Here is a 15,417-nt window from a genome sequence, read left to right as displayed (position 1 = left end):
GGAACTAGATTGGGGTGGTGTTGTACTACACTGAATGCATCAACTGCCCCTCAATTGAACATTTGAAAGAATTCAGTTTTATGATGTGCTTTATTTCAATATATATTTTTTTAACTGAATTGCTTGCTTTCTTGATGCAAAAGAGTTGGACGTGACTGAATTGTGGTCCAGAAAGCAAATCCACAGTAGCAAAGAGACAGGAAGGCAAAGGGATAGAGAGGGAAAGACACATGAGGGGGGGGGGGGGGCAGAAAACAAGTATCGCTAAATGGAACAATTACCTGATTATGAAATTCTGAGACCTGGATTGATATTATTATTATTGTTGTTGTTGTTGTTATTATTATTTAGTCCTGGCAATTGAACCCAGGGGTGCCTTACCACTGAGCCACATTCCCCAGCCCTTTCATTTATTTTTTTTTTAATTTTGAGTCAGATTCTAACTAAGAGGCTGAGGCTGGCCTTCACCTTTCGATCCTCCTGCCTCAGTCTCCTGAGTGGCCAGGATTATAGGGATGCACCCCTGCACCTGGTCAAGCACTGGATTTTTTAAAAGAAGAATCCGTTCTGCTGCTGGCAAGTAGGTGAGGTAGAGAGGGTGAACATGGCCATGTGGAGGGGACAGTGAAAATGTGGTCAAGTGTCACTGAGTAAATGTGACCTCAGGAGCGATCTTGCACTGTCTAGAGCCACCAGAGGCCTCGTCACAGGGTGCTGGGTGTGTGTGTCTGTAGGGGACCTGTTTGTACTCACGGTCCTGGTCCCGTTGTTGCCACCGGGCTGCGTGCAGAAACCTCTGGCAGTAATGCAGCAGGACCTCGTGGTCCGAGTGCTGAGTGGTCCCCAGGAGCAAGGGCAGCAGGTCTCGGCCATCAATCACTCTGCAGGAAGCACATGACACTCAGCACCAGGGGGCGCCAAGGGGCCCTGCTGAGCGTATCCCAGGAGAGAAGGAGAGTTGTGCAGGTGTGGAAGGGCTGGGGGGCCTGGGGGCCCAGGAAGCCTGGGGACATGGCCTTGGATACAATGTAACCAGCTTGTTGGTTTGATTGGCATCACTTTTAGATACAATGTACCCAGCTCGCTTGTCTTGATGGATGGCACCTTTGGATACAATGTAAGCAGGTTGCTTGCTTTGATGGGTGGCACCTTTGGATACAATGTAACCCTCTCACCTGGTTGGATTTGGTGTCCCCCAACTTGCCTTGAATGGGGAAAACAAAGCCAAGCATTGAGGAAAGGCCTGTCTATTTTACACGCCATCGACCTTGAGTCCCGTGGAACATGCCATGTCCTTAAACAAGGCCGGGCAGCCCTGGCTCTTGGGGATGGTCACAGGGACTGGCATCTCCTTATCTGTCTGCCCTGTCTTCCTCTCTCTGCAAATACAGCTCATCTGACCGCACCCGCCCTGTTCTGTGTGGGAGGAGGTCGGCTTAGTGTACCAGGGTCCTTGTCTGCAGGCTTGTGTCACCAAAGGCTGCGTCTACCTCTTCTGATTGGCAGTCACAACTTTGCATAGTGCACTGCCCATCACTGTCCTCCAGGGGGGACAGAGCGCAGGACCACCCTGGACCCCAGTCCTGCAATCGGAGGACACCTAGGACACTCATTTAAATGATAGGTGTAGTATTTGCTAATAACCCATGTCCACACTCCTACATACTTTCAATCAAATGCAAATGCCTCAGAATGCTGAATACGGTGTGAATGCTGTCTAAATAGTTATTCAGGACAGATGCAATTTTACTTATTTATTTATTTTTTTTTAATTTGGCTCCAGGGATGGAACACAGGGGTGCCTAACCACAGAGCCACAACCACAGCCCTTTTTATTTATTTATTCATTTTCGAGGCAGGGTCTCATTGATTTGCTAGAGCCTTGCTAAATTGCTGAGGCTGGCCTCCAGCTTGTGATACTCCTGCCTCAGCCTCCTGAGCCACTGAGATTACAGGCATGTACCACTGTGCCCAGCAATGACAGTATTTTAATAATAATAATAATAATAATAATAATAATAATAAGGCTAATGGGGTTGTTAAAAGAAAACATCATGAAGCCTTTAAAATTGTTGTCCACACATTTTCCTAATAAATATTAGAAGTAGATTTCTAGTGTATATATTAGAATGTATGAACATAATTAAATGGTACAGCTTTGATTCATATTTTCATATATATCATGAATGGATCTGAAATGTGAGCTGTATGAATACATGTGCTAGGTGTTTCTAGTGTATAAATTAGATTCTGCTGCAGTATATTAAAATTCATGGACATGTGATTAAATTGCATGAAATATATGCATAAATTCATGTATATACTTATACAGCTCTTGCAATTGGATGTGTCATTGGAGATATGCAAATACATGATAGGGTATATATTTGAGTATATCAATTAGACTATGTAAACTGCATTGCACACAACACTGTAATTAAATTGCATGAGGTAGGTGCATATATTCAGATATAGCTGTGAATACACATATATACCTCCACACACACACAGAGGTATATCTCATGCAATTGAATGTGCAACTTGAGATCTGCAAATACATCTCCACACACATGTATTTTCTGTCCACAAGGTGGAACTGCTTTCTTTGGTCCCTTCTGTACCTGTCCTGGGGCACCTGGCCGCCCCCCAGCTGGACCACGGTGGGGAACACGTCCATCAGGCTGGTGGGCTCCTGGATCACTTGGCCAGCAGGTAGCACCCCGGGCCACCGGAAGATCCCGGGGACACGGATGCCCCCTTCCCAGCCGCCCATGCCTTTGCCTCCTGTGAAGAGAAAATGATGTGATATGAGATCAGCAGGCGTTGACCCAGGTGACTCTGAGTGGATGCAGGATGGAGCTACCTTTGTCTGCTCAGGTCCGTTCAAATTGGCAGAATGGGGAAGACAGAAGCAAAGGGTTTGGAAAGGGCCAGGTCACTGACCCTCCAGGGGACAGAGATGGAACATCGGCAGAGATGGAAACAGATTTGGAGCCTGGCTTGATCCTGTGCCCCCCTTTCGTCTTAGGTTCGTACTTGACAAGTCCCAACCTCCAGGAAACCCTCCTCTAAACAACTCTTTTATTAAATAATAAATTAAGGCTCCTACGGGAAAAGTCAAAGGCCAGCACTGTCCAGCCGTGTTCTTCTGGATGCCTCAGATAATGCTCACGATCCGTGGAGCCCTGGATGGAACACAATGAGGCTGCCAGGTACCCACCACCTTGAATGCATCCCTCCTAAAATCTGAACCCGGTACCCTTGGTGTGGAGGATCCACTGGAGGGCAGATCATTTCTATAAAAAGGGACCAAGCCCTGGCATATCGTGCAACAGGATCAACTTTGAAAATATGGTTCTTCCATCAAAGAAGCCTGCCACCAAGGGCCACACCACGGGGAACCTTGTATCTGGAGCAGGAAGAGATGGAGGGAGAGAAGAGGAGCTGGTGGTTGGGGAGGCCGGGCACCGGTGGATCAAGGAGTGACTGCTGAAAGCACGGGGATTTTTTTTTTTTCTAAGACAATGAAAATATTTTGAAATTCTACAGTGGTAATGGCCGCAGAGCTCTGTCAATATCCCAAAAGCCACGTGTGCAAAAAAAATTAAAAAAAAAAAAAAATCTGAGCATGGCAATTATAGTTTCTACGGTGCTTTGGGCTGGAAAGAAATTCAAGTCCATATGCACCCGTGTTTGCAAATTTGGGGGGCAGGTGGTGCCTTTTCAATGCCAGGGTTGGGAAGGGCTGGGGAGAGGCCATTGGCCAGAGCGGATTGGGGCCCTTTGTGAGCCTCACCCTTGTAGACTCCATTCCAGCCTCCATATTGGTTGGTTCCCAGGCGAGACTCCAAGGATCCCCCGTGGTCCGAGGTGAAGTAGACGAGGGTCCGATCAGCCAAACCTTCCTGGTCTAACGTGTCAAGGATGTGTCCTGCAGAGGGCACAGCGTTGGGGCTGCTGGCTACAGAGTCGCGCCCAGAGCCAGCTACTGGGTGTGCTGTCTCATGCATTTTTTGAAAAAGCTGCTCAAGTCAGTGGGTCGTGTCCGTGTCTAACGGGAGCCCGCGGGGGCATGATGGGGACAGCCTGGGCATTGGTGATCTGGGGCATTATCCTGTCTCCCAGTGGGATTGGTCCGAGGGCATCTCTGGGGCATCGTTTGGTCTACATGCAGGACCAGGGCGTGGGCATCTGTCACCGGGTCTTCTCTGGGGGAGGACACTCACCCACCATCCAATCCATCTCCTCCACGTTGTCCCCGTATAACCCGTGACGACTCCTGCCTAGGAAGCCTTTGGTGGTGACGAGAGGAACATGGACGTGCAGAAAGGAGACGAAGAGGAGGAATGGCCCGTGCTTATTCCTAAAAGTGAATGAGAGGCGAGGAGGGTTGTCCTTGTTATTGTGACAAAATCCATACTGAAGGCCAGGGGACCCTGAACACGGGTCTAACCTGCCACGGTGTTTTCAAGGGTCTTTGCTTTTGTCCCCACAAAACTTCTCTTCGGCAGGAGGAGGATCTCATGTTTAAGAATCTTAAAGGGTAGGGCATGGTGACACATGCCTGTAACCACAGCAACTGGGGAGGTTGAGGCAGGAGGATTGCAAGATGGAGGACAGCCTCAGCAACTTAGTGACGCCCTGAGCAATTCAGCAAAACCCTGTCTCAAAATAATCAATGAATCAATCAATAGAGCTGGGGGACTGGGGCTCAGTGGCGAAGGACCTCTGGGTTCAATCCCTAGTACAAAATAAAATAAAATAAACTTACGCCTTTATCTAGTGATGATTTTGCCTTTTAAACTACACTTAAAAGTCCACATCACACTTTTCCATCTGAATGCTGTAAGTTTCAAACTCTACATACTTAACAGTCCAGGAATAAAGGACGTCACACTGCCATCTGTCTGCACAAGCATTTTGTTAAGTTATTCAGAAGCTGCCTCTGCTTATAAACGTGGGTTATAGAAGAAGCGATATTGTACATGAAATTTTCTTTATAAACGCTGTCAGGTCATGAGTTCTTTCTCCTTTTTGTTGATGCAGTATAATTATACATAATGGTGGGTTCTGTTGTTACATATTTGTACATGCACACAAGCTAACAGTAGAATTTGGTTAATACGAAATCAGCTATATAATGAATATTTACGATAGGAAGTAATCATGAAAAAAACATGCTTTAAAAACGAGGCATGCCACATTCATGTTTATGGCAGGCCAATTCACAAAACCCAAGCTACTGAATCAACTGAGGTGTCCACCCATGGATGAATCGAGAAAGAAAATATGGTGAATATATGCAGTGGAGTATTACATAGCTAGGAAGAAGAATGACTTTGCAGGTAAATGGATGGAACTGGAGAGCATCAGGCTAAGTGAATCAGCCAGACCTACAAAATCAAGGGTCAAATGTTTTCTGTGCTATGCAGAAGCCAGATTAAAAATAAGGGGGAAGAAAAAGAAAAGAAGATGGAATATGATCAAAATAGAAGAGAGATCCATGGAGTGGAGGAAGGGCCCTGAGGGTGAGGGAGGAGGATGGGGTTAGAATGAATCCAACCTCATTTTACTGTGTACATCCATGAAGGAACCACAGTGATCTCACCGTCATGCACATCCACTAGATGCTAATTTAAAAGAAAAAAAAATCACCATAAGTAAATAGCCAATAAAGGCTATAAGGTAAAAGGAAGGACTGAGATGTTGAAAGCCAAAGCCGAAGGGGCCCCAGCAAACTTCCAGCTGCCAGCTGATTGGCTCCTCTGCGGTGATGCTCTTTGGGCTGTTTCCCCCACCCTTTCAGACCCCGGAGCTGCTCATTGGGGAACTTTCTTTGGCTCCGCCCACACGAACCAGCCAATCGGCCTCAAGAGCAGGAGGAGTGGGGGAGGTGGAGAGGCTTGTGGGAAGCCGGTGGTGGCAGTTGGGCTCTGAGGGTTTTCCTGAGGAGCTGTGTGGTGTGGCGTGTGTGGTTCTAAAAATAAAGTTCGTTTTTGCTTGACAAGTGGCTCCTGAATTGTGCCCAGCCAGACTGTGGCACTGAGAACTGGATTAGGACAGGGTATGTTCCATGCTTTTTAAATTAAGTCAGAATGAATCCTAATGTTATGTATAACTAAAAAGAACCAAGAAAAAGGCAAAATGGGGCGCGCTAGGTTATTAGTTTGGATGGGACCTGCAAGGCCCTCCTGTTGCCCTGGGAAGGCTCACATGGTCTCCTATTCATGGCTCGGCGTCTCCAAGTGAAGGAGAAGTCTTAGCCCTAAAGGGAGCACATCCTTCTCCCTCAGTTTCATTTGCAAGTTCACTACAGGAGCCAGACCCGAGCTGCACCAGGCGATCCTACCACAGACTCCCTGGGGGACTGGGGGGGGTGGTCAACTGAGCCCTGAGTCAGCAAATTCCAACTGGACGGCCACCGTGTTTCTATGGACATAGTGCAAGGTACGCAACTTGGCAGGCCATCTCCCGGGTCCCATGTCCCCAAGAAAGGTCTTTCTGAGCCCGGGATGGGCCAGGCCTCAGACACACATGACAGAAGAAGGTGCTGGACATTGCACGTGGTCAGGGGCTGGGAGGGCGCGGGCCCCCCTGGGCTCACCTTTGCAGGAAGGAGGAGACTTCCTGCAGAAGGAGGGGCGTGGCCCTGTCAAAGTCCAGGGGCTGCTGGGTGACAGTGTGGTTCCTCATCAGGAAGCAGTCTGCGTGCACGATCAGGTGGCCCACGAGGCGCGAGGCTATGAGGAGGACAGCAGCAGCCAAGGCGGCCCCGATGGCGGGCACCCAGGAGCTGGTCAGCTGGGTGAGGCGGCCCACCGTGAGCGTGAGCGAGGCCACGGCCAGGACCTGGAACCAGAGGCCCAGGGAGCGCTCCAGGCCCACGCGCTTCTCCGACAGCTCCCACCGAGCGCAGTCGGCCATCATGGTGAAGGGCATTCCAAGGAAGCTGTCGAACCCGTGGGCCTGCGGGTGGTGGCAGTGATCGCGGGAAGACTCACAGTTCAGTCCCAGGTGCCATTTTCCTGGGGGTAGGAGATGCAAACAGTAGGTATCACATATATTATGGTTTGGGTCTGCCGGGTTGCCTCAAATCTTCCTGCACTGCAGCCTTAGACCCCAATGCAGCAATGTCACAGGTGAGGTTTAGGGACGGAGTTGGTTTAGGTCAGCTCTGGCCTCATGGATGGATTCATCCATTGAAAGATATAAGACAGTCACATAGACCCTGGGAGGGGGGGCTGTAGGAGACCGTGATTGGAGGAAGTTGGTTGGAAGCACACACCATGTCCCTGGCCCCTTTCTTTATTTCCCTCGGCTTTCCATCTGCCATGAACTGAGCTGCCTTCCTATACCATGCCCTTCGGCCATGATGTTCTGCGTCACCCCAACCCAGAGCCATGGAGATGTGGGGCACAGTTGGAGGAGGTAAGGCACTGGACACACGTCCTTGGGGACTCTATCTTGTCCTTGGCTCCTCTCTCTCTCTCTCTCCCTCTATCTATGCCTCTCTGCTCCCTGGTGCCCTGTCCTGAGCTGCTCTCCTCCTCCAGGCCCTGCCGCCATTTTGTTCTGCCTCCCCTTGGGCCAGAGCCATGGAGTCGGCCACTATGGACTGAACCTCTGAAATCATGAGCCCCCAAGTAGACTTCTCTTCTTCTAAAAGCTCATGTGTGAGACACTACAAGAACCTTCAGAGGTGAGATGATTGGGATAGGAGAGGGGTAACCTGCTCAGTGGATTAATCCACTTGGATGGACTCACTGGGTGGTGACTGCAGCAGGTGGATGCTGGAGGAGGGGGTCCCTGGGCTGTGCCTTTGGGGTCTCTGTCCTGTCCCTGGTGAGCAGAGCTCTCTCTGCTCCCTGGTGCCCTGTCCTGAGCTGCTCTCCTCCTCCAGGCCCTGCCGCCATCTTGTTCTGCCTCCCCTTGGGCCAGAGCCATGGAATCAACCCACCATGGACTGAACCTTGGAAAACATGAGCCTCAAATAAACCTTTCTTTCTTTAAATTGTTGTTTCCTGCATATTTTTCACAGAAAGGTGGCTACGACAGCATGCTTGCTCTACTCGAGCTCTCTCCCAGGAGCTGGGGGAGTGTAGGCTGTGACATTAATGACAACACCACCTGACCTTATCCTTGTGGGAAAAAGGGCCCCGAGAGGAAGCATTTCCCTGAGTATTAATTTCTCGTGAGAGGTGTGACAGATTGCCATAAATCTGCTTGCTTAAAACATCCGGGGATGGTTCTCTGTCACATCTGGACAATCCACTCAAGGTCCTCTACAGGCTGTGTTTCCACATAAGGTCCCACAGGCAGCCCTTGATTGTCTGTTGGCATTCCTGCTGTCCATCAATCATGGATAGAAAATGTTAGGGGGGAAATTTGCATCTTCTCTGAGCACAGGCAAATTGTTTTCCTTGGTACTCAACAAACAACAGAGCGTAGCAACGATTCAGGCAGCATCGACATTGTTTTGGGTATTTTAAGTCCTATGAAGGTGATTTAAAGTCTACGGGGGATGTGTCCACGCTCTATGCCAACACTGTACCATGTTATATAAAGGAGTGGAACCTCCAAACATTTGGGTATCTAGGGGTTCATGTAGCATTTAGCTCCTTGGGAACCTTGTTCAGTCTTCAGCTGGTCACGGTGCTCTATAACAAAAGAAGGATGTATTCACAGTGATCAGGCTGTTTCTGAAAGCTCAATCTTCCAGAATGAACATAGAACAAAGAGTTCTGGGCTTTGGGAGTGGGAGGCCCATAATAGAGGCCAAGTTCAAAGTGGGAGACTCTTTCAGAGCTCAACTTTCAACTCCAGTAAAGAAAGATTTTTGTCTTCTACGCAGCCACTGTGAGGGTATTGATAAAAACCACATTGCGTGTCTTCTTGTGCCATGGGGTATTTGACATTCGGAAACTCCATGAGATTTCCCAGGCATTGATAGACCAGTCTACCTTAAGACATAATGGTCTATTGATTTTCTGTCCCACATACCAGCTAGACATGTCCTCCATGATCAACTGATGTAATTGCTGATAAAAATTATTACTACAGAGTTGGGCACCATGGCGCACGCTGATAATCCCAGCAGCTTGGGAGGCTGAGGCAGGAGGATTGTGAGTTCAAATCAGCCTCAGCAAAAGTGAGGCCCTAAGCAACTGAGTGAGACCCTGTCTCTAAATAAAATACAAAATACAGCTGGCGATGAGGCTCAGTGGTTGAGTGTCCCTGGGTTCAATCCATGCTACCAAAAAAAAAAAAAAAATTATCACTACAAGTGAGGATCATGGCATTGTGGTCCCCTTTCCCTTCTCCCTGTCTGTTGTCTTGAAGTTTCATTTACTTACTTTTTGTTCAATATCTAATGTGGTTTCTTGGCATATAGAAAAACACATGTTTATTGTGGAAGCACAGAGCGAGGTAAGTTATATGCAAACATTTGGTCAATGAGCATCTAGTTTATGTTGTTTTGATATTTATTTTTCTGTGTGTGTGTGATGGGGGTCTCGGTATGTTCCCTAGGATGGCCTCCAACTTCTGGCCTCAAATGATCCTCCTGCCCCTGCCTCTGGAGTAGCTGGAACTACACCATGCCTGGCCATATGACTATTATTTTTGAATGTGTTGAGTTTTCATTTTGTACCAGGGATTGAATCCAGGGGTGCTCTATTACTGTGCTACCTCCCCATCCCTTTTTATATTATTTTTTTTTAAATTTTGAGACAGGGTCTTGCTAAGTTGCTGAGGCTAGCCTCCAATATGCAATCCTCCTGCCTCAGCCTCCCAAGTTTCTGATTATAGGTGTGTGCCACCACACTTGACCAGTTGACATTTGTTGAATAACTTGTGGTCCCTGTGCATCCTGGGAGACCACATCATCTCTGTCATCTGGGAAATTACCTGGGACCTCACTGGTTGCCTTTCCAAACATTTGGAGCTCAATAGACCCTTAAAAGAAAAGTAGTGAGCTCCAGAGTTGAAAGAAAGGTACCTACCTATTAGTCCGGTGGCGTAGCCTTGGTCTCTCAATATTTTTGCAAAAGTTATCTCATTGGTGGGCAGGCCCCCGGATGCTGCTGTCCACTGGAGAACACGGAAAGCATTGCTGGAAACCATGCCTTCGACCAGCCAACAAAAAGAAATAAGTTACTATTATGTATTTGCTTTTAGTTGATGATGATGATGTCCACTCTTTTAAATTTAGAATATTCTGTAGAACTCTCCATTATTGAAAATTACATTGAAAAGTTCCTTCCTGCAAAGACCTGCCTCACAGAACTACATATTTGGCAGGGAAGGTCATAATGAAATGTCAATGCTGGAGAGAAGGTGTCTGGTCTTGTGCAAGTTAGGTCACTAAAAGGAAAAAAGAAAAAGAATTTAATGGAAAAGGGATGAGAATTTAAAATGCATTTTTGATTTCTCCAAATTCTTGCTATCACCAAAGAGTTTTCACAGTTATCTATGAAATGATGTGCAGAGCTTCTGGGTACGCTAACGGATGGTTATCACTCCAGAGAGTGCAGAGGGAGTTGGCCTGGTGTGGATTTTGGAATGATTGAAAGATTCATTGCGTCAAGTATGGTAGTGCCCACATGTAATCCCAGTGGCTTGGGAGGCTGAGGCAGGAGGATAGCAAGTTGGAGGCCAGCCTCAGCCACTTAGCGAGGAACTAAGCAACTTAGAGAGACCCTGTCTCAAAATAAAAAATAGAAAGGGCTGGGAATGCGGCTCAGTGGTTAAATGACCCTGGGTTCAATCCCTGGTATCAAAAATAAGTAAATAAACAAATGAAGATTTCCTGGATAGTTCTAATATACTGGCAAACCATTGAGCTCTTGACTTCAACACAGGTGTGTGTGTGTGTGTGGGGGGGGGTGCTGGGTATTGCACCCACGGTTGCTCTACCATGAGCCACAGTCCTAACCCTTTTTTATTTTGAGTGTTTTGCTAAATTGCTGAGGCTGACCTCAAATTTGCAGTCCTCCTGCCTCAGCCTCCGGAATTGCTGGAATTTCAGGAGTGCACCACCCTACCGAGCTATGCAGAGGAAAAGGAAGGTTTTCTTGCTATTTAGGTGTAGCAGGGTCACCAGATCAGGGGATGAGTACCACTGAAAGTAGAGTTTGCGACCATTTGCGAGAAGAGGGAATATGCCAGGCATGGGGTTCCGTCAGGGAGGCACTGGGGTAGCCAGAGGAGTGAGCAAGAAATTTAGGGAGATGCCTCCATTTTAAAATTTTTATTTTAAATGGAAAGAAACAAGTAAGGCAGAGCAAGATGTTTTCAAATCTGACAGCATTAAGGTGAGGGGAGCAGGGGATATTCACCCAGAGGACATGGGCAGAGGATCTGAAGGTTCCACATGGAGAACAAGCTGACATGCACATTGCTGTTGTCTCTAGGAACCGGCCAGCACCCAGAGGTCAGCTCCCCGAGGGCCAGTGAGGGCCATGATATCAAAGCATCCGAATGCAAAAAATAAAGATATATGTTGAATCCATGCTTAATACTGCAGCCCAGAGAGAGATGGACGGATGGATGCAGAGACAGGTGACGAATGGGGACATGATACAGATGATAGATCCAGTTGCTTCTTTTTCCTGGGAAATCCTTAACTAGTCCTGGGTGTGAGTGTCCCCTGGAGTCTGGGGCAGATTCTTCAGCCTCAGGGTCCAAGAGCAGAGAAATGGTGAGGACAATACACAGAGTTCTGAATTTTTGATCTACTTCCTACCCAACTCCCTTGCAAATGGCAGATTTTAAGCTAAACAATAACATATATATCATGCCCAAAAATAATCTATAAGACATGAAGGGCCCCTGAGATGATTGAGAAATCCCTGCCTTGGAAAGAGAAAAATATCTTGCCAAAGGACATCCCCCCATGGACCACAGAAAACAAAGATCATTCTCTTTCCATTAAGAGGGCAAAAATTTACGAACGAGTTTCAGAAACACATTCATATTTTTGCTCTCATTAAACATATTTGTTTAGTTCTTTTTTTTTTTTTGCACATTGCCTAATGTATACCTGATGTCTGTGATAGGAGGGTCAGCAAATGGCCTCCTGCCTACTTTTGTACTCCCAGCCAGTGAGAAATGGATTGGTGCTGCTGTGGTTTGGATTTGGTGTGTCCCCCCAATAAGCTGTGGGTGAAAGGCCTGGTTCCCAGCTGATGGTCTATTAGGACGTTAGGGAGCCTTTAAGAGGTGGAGTCTACTGGGTGGAAGTGAGGTCATGGAGGCGTGGCCTGGAAGGGGAGAGTGGAGCTCCACCCCTCCTTCTGCTTCAAGGATCCTCCATGTTCTCCTGTGACCATGTGCTGGCTCACCACAGGACCACAGCCAAGGAGCCAAGGACCAGGAGGAGAGCCCTTCCACACCTTGAGCCCAACAGAGACATTTGGATCTCAATGAGCTTATTTCTGTCACAAAGCTGACTCATCCAGGGCCTTTGCAGATAATTGGGAAAAAGTAGAGAAGATTTCATAACCTGTTGTTTCAGTTGGTTCTTTTCACTACTGTGGGAGAGAAGAAAAAAAAAAGACCTGACAAGAACAAATTTAGAGGAGGAAAAGTTGAATTTGGTTCACGGTTTCCGAAGTTCAGTCCCTGGTGGGCCAACTCCATGGCTCTGGCCCAAGGGGAGCAGAACAAAATGGCGGCAGGGCCTGGAGGAGGAGAGCAGCTCAGGACAGGGCACCAGGGAGCAGAGAGAGCTCTGCTCACCAGGGACAGGACAGAGACCCCAAAGGCACAGCCCAGGGACCCCTCCTCCAGCCACACCGCACCTGCTACAGTCACCACCCACTTAATCCTTTCAAGTGGATCAATCCACTGATCAGATCACACCTCTCCTCCTCTAACCATGTCACCTCTGAAGTGTCTTGCATTGCTTCACACATGAACTTTTGGGGCACAAAATGCAATACATATGGATAAAGTTTTATTAGGACACTGCCACAACCATTTTTGAGTGCACTGCCCATAGAGGACTTCAAAAATGCCGTTGAGCAGCTGTACCCAAGACTGTGTGCCTTGCAAAAATGAAAATATTCGCTACCTTGCCTGCTACAGAAAAGGTTATGTTCATACAGTTAAATCCCAGCCTGGGTCACCTTGTTCCCTGAGGGGCTAGAGCACCAGGGCTGGCTGCAGTGTCATGGCAGAACTCTGTGGGCTGGGACCCATCTTTCCCCATCTGGGTGTCAATGAGAGAAGGCTGCGGGTGGACACGCTCCTGTTCCTCCCCAGGTGGGTTTCACAGTAGGACTGACCTGAGCGAATGGGGTATCTGCCCGTCAGGAAAGCAGCCCTGCTCGGGGTGCACACAGATGCCGCGGCGATGTGCTGGGTCAGGACCACCCCGTCTTCTGCAAGCCGGTCGATGTTTGGAGTCCTGCCGAGAGAAAAAAATAAGAGTGCTGTGTTCTGCTGTGTTCTCCTCAGAAACCTGGATTCTCATTAGCGTAGGGTAAGCTGCTGGTCATCAGTGAGTGCATCAAGATGTGCTCAAGAATGATCCAGAACCTTAAGTGTCCTCAGGACCTTCAAAGAAACAGCATCTTGATGAATTATGGTGGACCCCGTGTCCACCAGGCGCTGCTAGTCCTGACAGACAGACAGATGGGCAGTTCAGAAGCGGGAGGCTGCTTCTCACTGGGTGGTCAGGGACTGCATGGGCAGGTCCAAGGTCACGGACACCCGTGAGGGAACCGGGCCAGACACACCCAGCAGGGCCCGCAGATTCAGCTCCATGCTGGGTCTCAGGGGACATTAGAAGAATTGAAATCAGTCCCGAGTGGGTGAGCTTGGCTGGATGGAAGAGGGGCTGGGAGTGAGGGGCAGTTCAGCATGGCTTTGGGCTCACAAGCAATAAAACTGATTTCCAAGACACCCTCCATCTGTAGTGGGTGGGTAAGAATCCTATTTTCAATCCAAGGAGTAGATCGTCTGCTGGGTGGATTGGAGCTGGATTTATGTTTGCATGTGCAGGCTTCTGTGAATGTCCCCATTGGCCACTCCTAGGGTTGAATGCATCCTCAAATTACCTGTGTGGGAAACGTCACCCCCAAAACCACATCCGTGGTACTTGAGAGCAAGACCTCTGGATGGTGACTGGGTCCTGGGGGTTGTGCCCTCAGGGTGGGTTAACAGATGCTCAGAGTGGGGGGTAACTGCTATAATGCCAGCTCTGTCTCCCCGGGGTGCCCTCCACCACCAGGAAGCAAAAGGAGAACTGAGCCCACCCTGAGGAGGAGTGGTCACCTGCTCTTGGATGACCCTGCCTCCAGATTTGGGGGCTGCAGGACCCTCTATTCCTATAGGAATCACCAGATCTAGGACCTGCTCTTTCCTCTGGTCCCCAAGAACCCATTTCCCATTCCTTGCCTTAGGGTCTTGTTGCCATAGCAGCCGAGGTCTCCAATGCCAAGGTCATCCGCCATCATCAGTAGGATGTTGGGCCTCGAGTCAGCCGTATCCCTGCAGGTGGATGGCGTCCCTCCCAGCCACAGACCCAGGGCCACGGCCAGACAGCTCCTGAAACACAGGCTACACAAGCATGCTCAGCCCTGTAGCACGCGCCATCGGTCAGACATTTGCAGGGGGACACGGCGTCAGTGTTTAAGGGTTTGATGGGCTTAGGGTTTAGCTTTGAACCTATGCCCCAGGCCTTTGATTTTTTTTTTTCATTTAAAATTGCTCATGCACTTGATGGTCTTATTTGGACTTTCAAAGTAATTTCGGAGGCTCTAGAGTGTTGTTGAATGGTTATGGCAATAGCAACTTAAAAAGCCTTATATAAGCTTCCTTAAAATGTATGGATCTGTTTTCAAGAACAGCTACTGCACCCTCCCCTTCTCCAACTGGCTTTTCTTCCTCTTCCTTCTCTCTCTCTTTCTCTCTCTCTCTGGGGGTGGGGGGAGAGGGATGTTACCAGGGATTGAACTCAGGGTCCCTCAACCAATGAGTCCCATTCCCAGCCCTATTTTGTATTTTATTTAGAGACAGGGTCTCCCTGAGTTGCTTAGGGCCTGTCTTTGTCTGAGGCTGGCTTTGAACTCAAGATCCTCCTGCCTCAGCCTCCTCAGCCACTGGGATGACAGGTGTGTGCCACCACGCCTGACTCTTGTTCTTCTTTCTTAAATGGCAAAACTGTCTTGGACTTGTGTGTTGGGGGTACCTTGCTACAAGTTGGAACACTGAGTAGACACAAGCTCTGGGCAGTCGCCAGTCCCGGTGAAGCCAGAAATAGATAGAGTAGATAGGTAAATCGAGTCAGGAGGCCAATTTTGAGTGAGTCTGGAAAGTTGAAGACTGTCCCCTGAGGGTTACTGTTTACTCGAAAATTACCCCAATGTCAACCTTAGTAGGACCACTTGTGAATAAGCTAGTGGCTTTCATCAA

General features: G+C 48.5%; 1 protein-coding gene across 1 annotated transcript in view; it reads right to left on the bottom strand.

Annotated features, from left to right (window-relative positions):
• The window catches only part of LOC139703490 (arylsulfatase L-like), a 32,517-nt gene that overhangs the window by 3,268 nt on the left and 13,832 nt on the right, over positions 1-15,417 (bottom strand). Inside the window, exons 3-10 of the mRNA XM_071606973.1 lie at positions 14,401-14,562; positions 13,287-13,408; positions 10,002-10,124; positions 6,605-7,025; positions 4,227-4,363; positions 3,797-3,931; positions 2,622-2,784; positions 754-881 (exon numbers count right to left, since the gene is read on the bottom strand). Coding sequence (XP_071463074.1) covers positions 754-881; positions 2,622-2,784; positions 3,797-3,931; positions 4,227-4,363; positions 6,605-7,025; positions 10,002-10,124; positions 13,287-13,408; positions 14,401-14,562 — 1,391 coding nt within the window. The remainder of the gene's footprint in view (positions 1-753; positions 882-2,621; positions 2,785-3,796; positions 3,932-4,226; positions 4,364-6,604; positions 7,026-10,001; positions 10,125-13,286; positions 13,409-14,400; positions 14,563-15,417) is intronic.

This window comes from Marmota flaviventris, chromosome Y, assembly GCF_047511675.1.
Source record: "Marmota flaviventris isolate mMarFla1 chromosome Y, mMarFla1.hap1, whole genome shotgun sequence".
Taxonomy (NCBI): domain Eukaryota; kingdom Metazoa; phylum Chordata; class Mammalia; order Rodentia; family Sciuridae; genus Marmota; species Marmota flaviventris.
The sequence above is the reverse complement of the archived record's forward strand: the minus strand, read 5'-3'. Positions and strand labels throughout refer to the sequence as shown.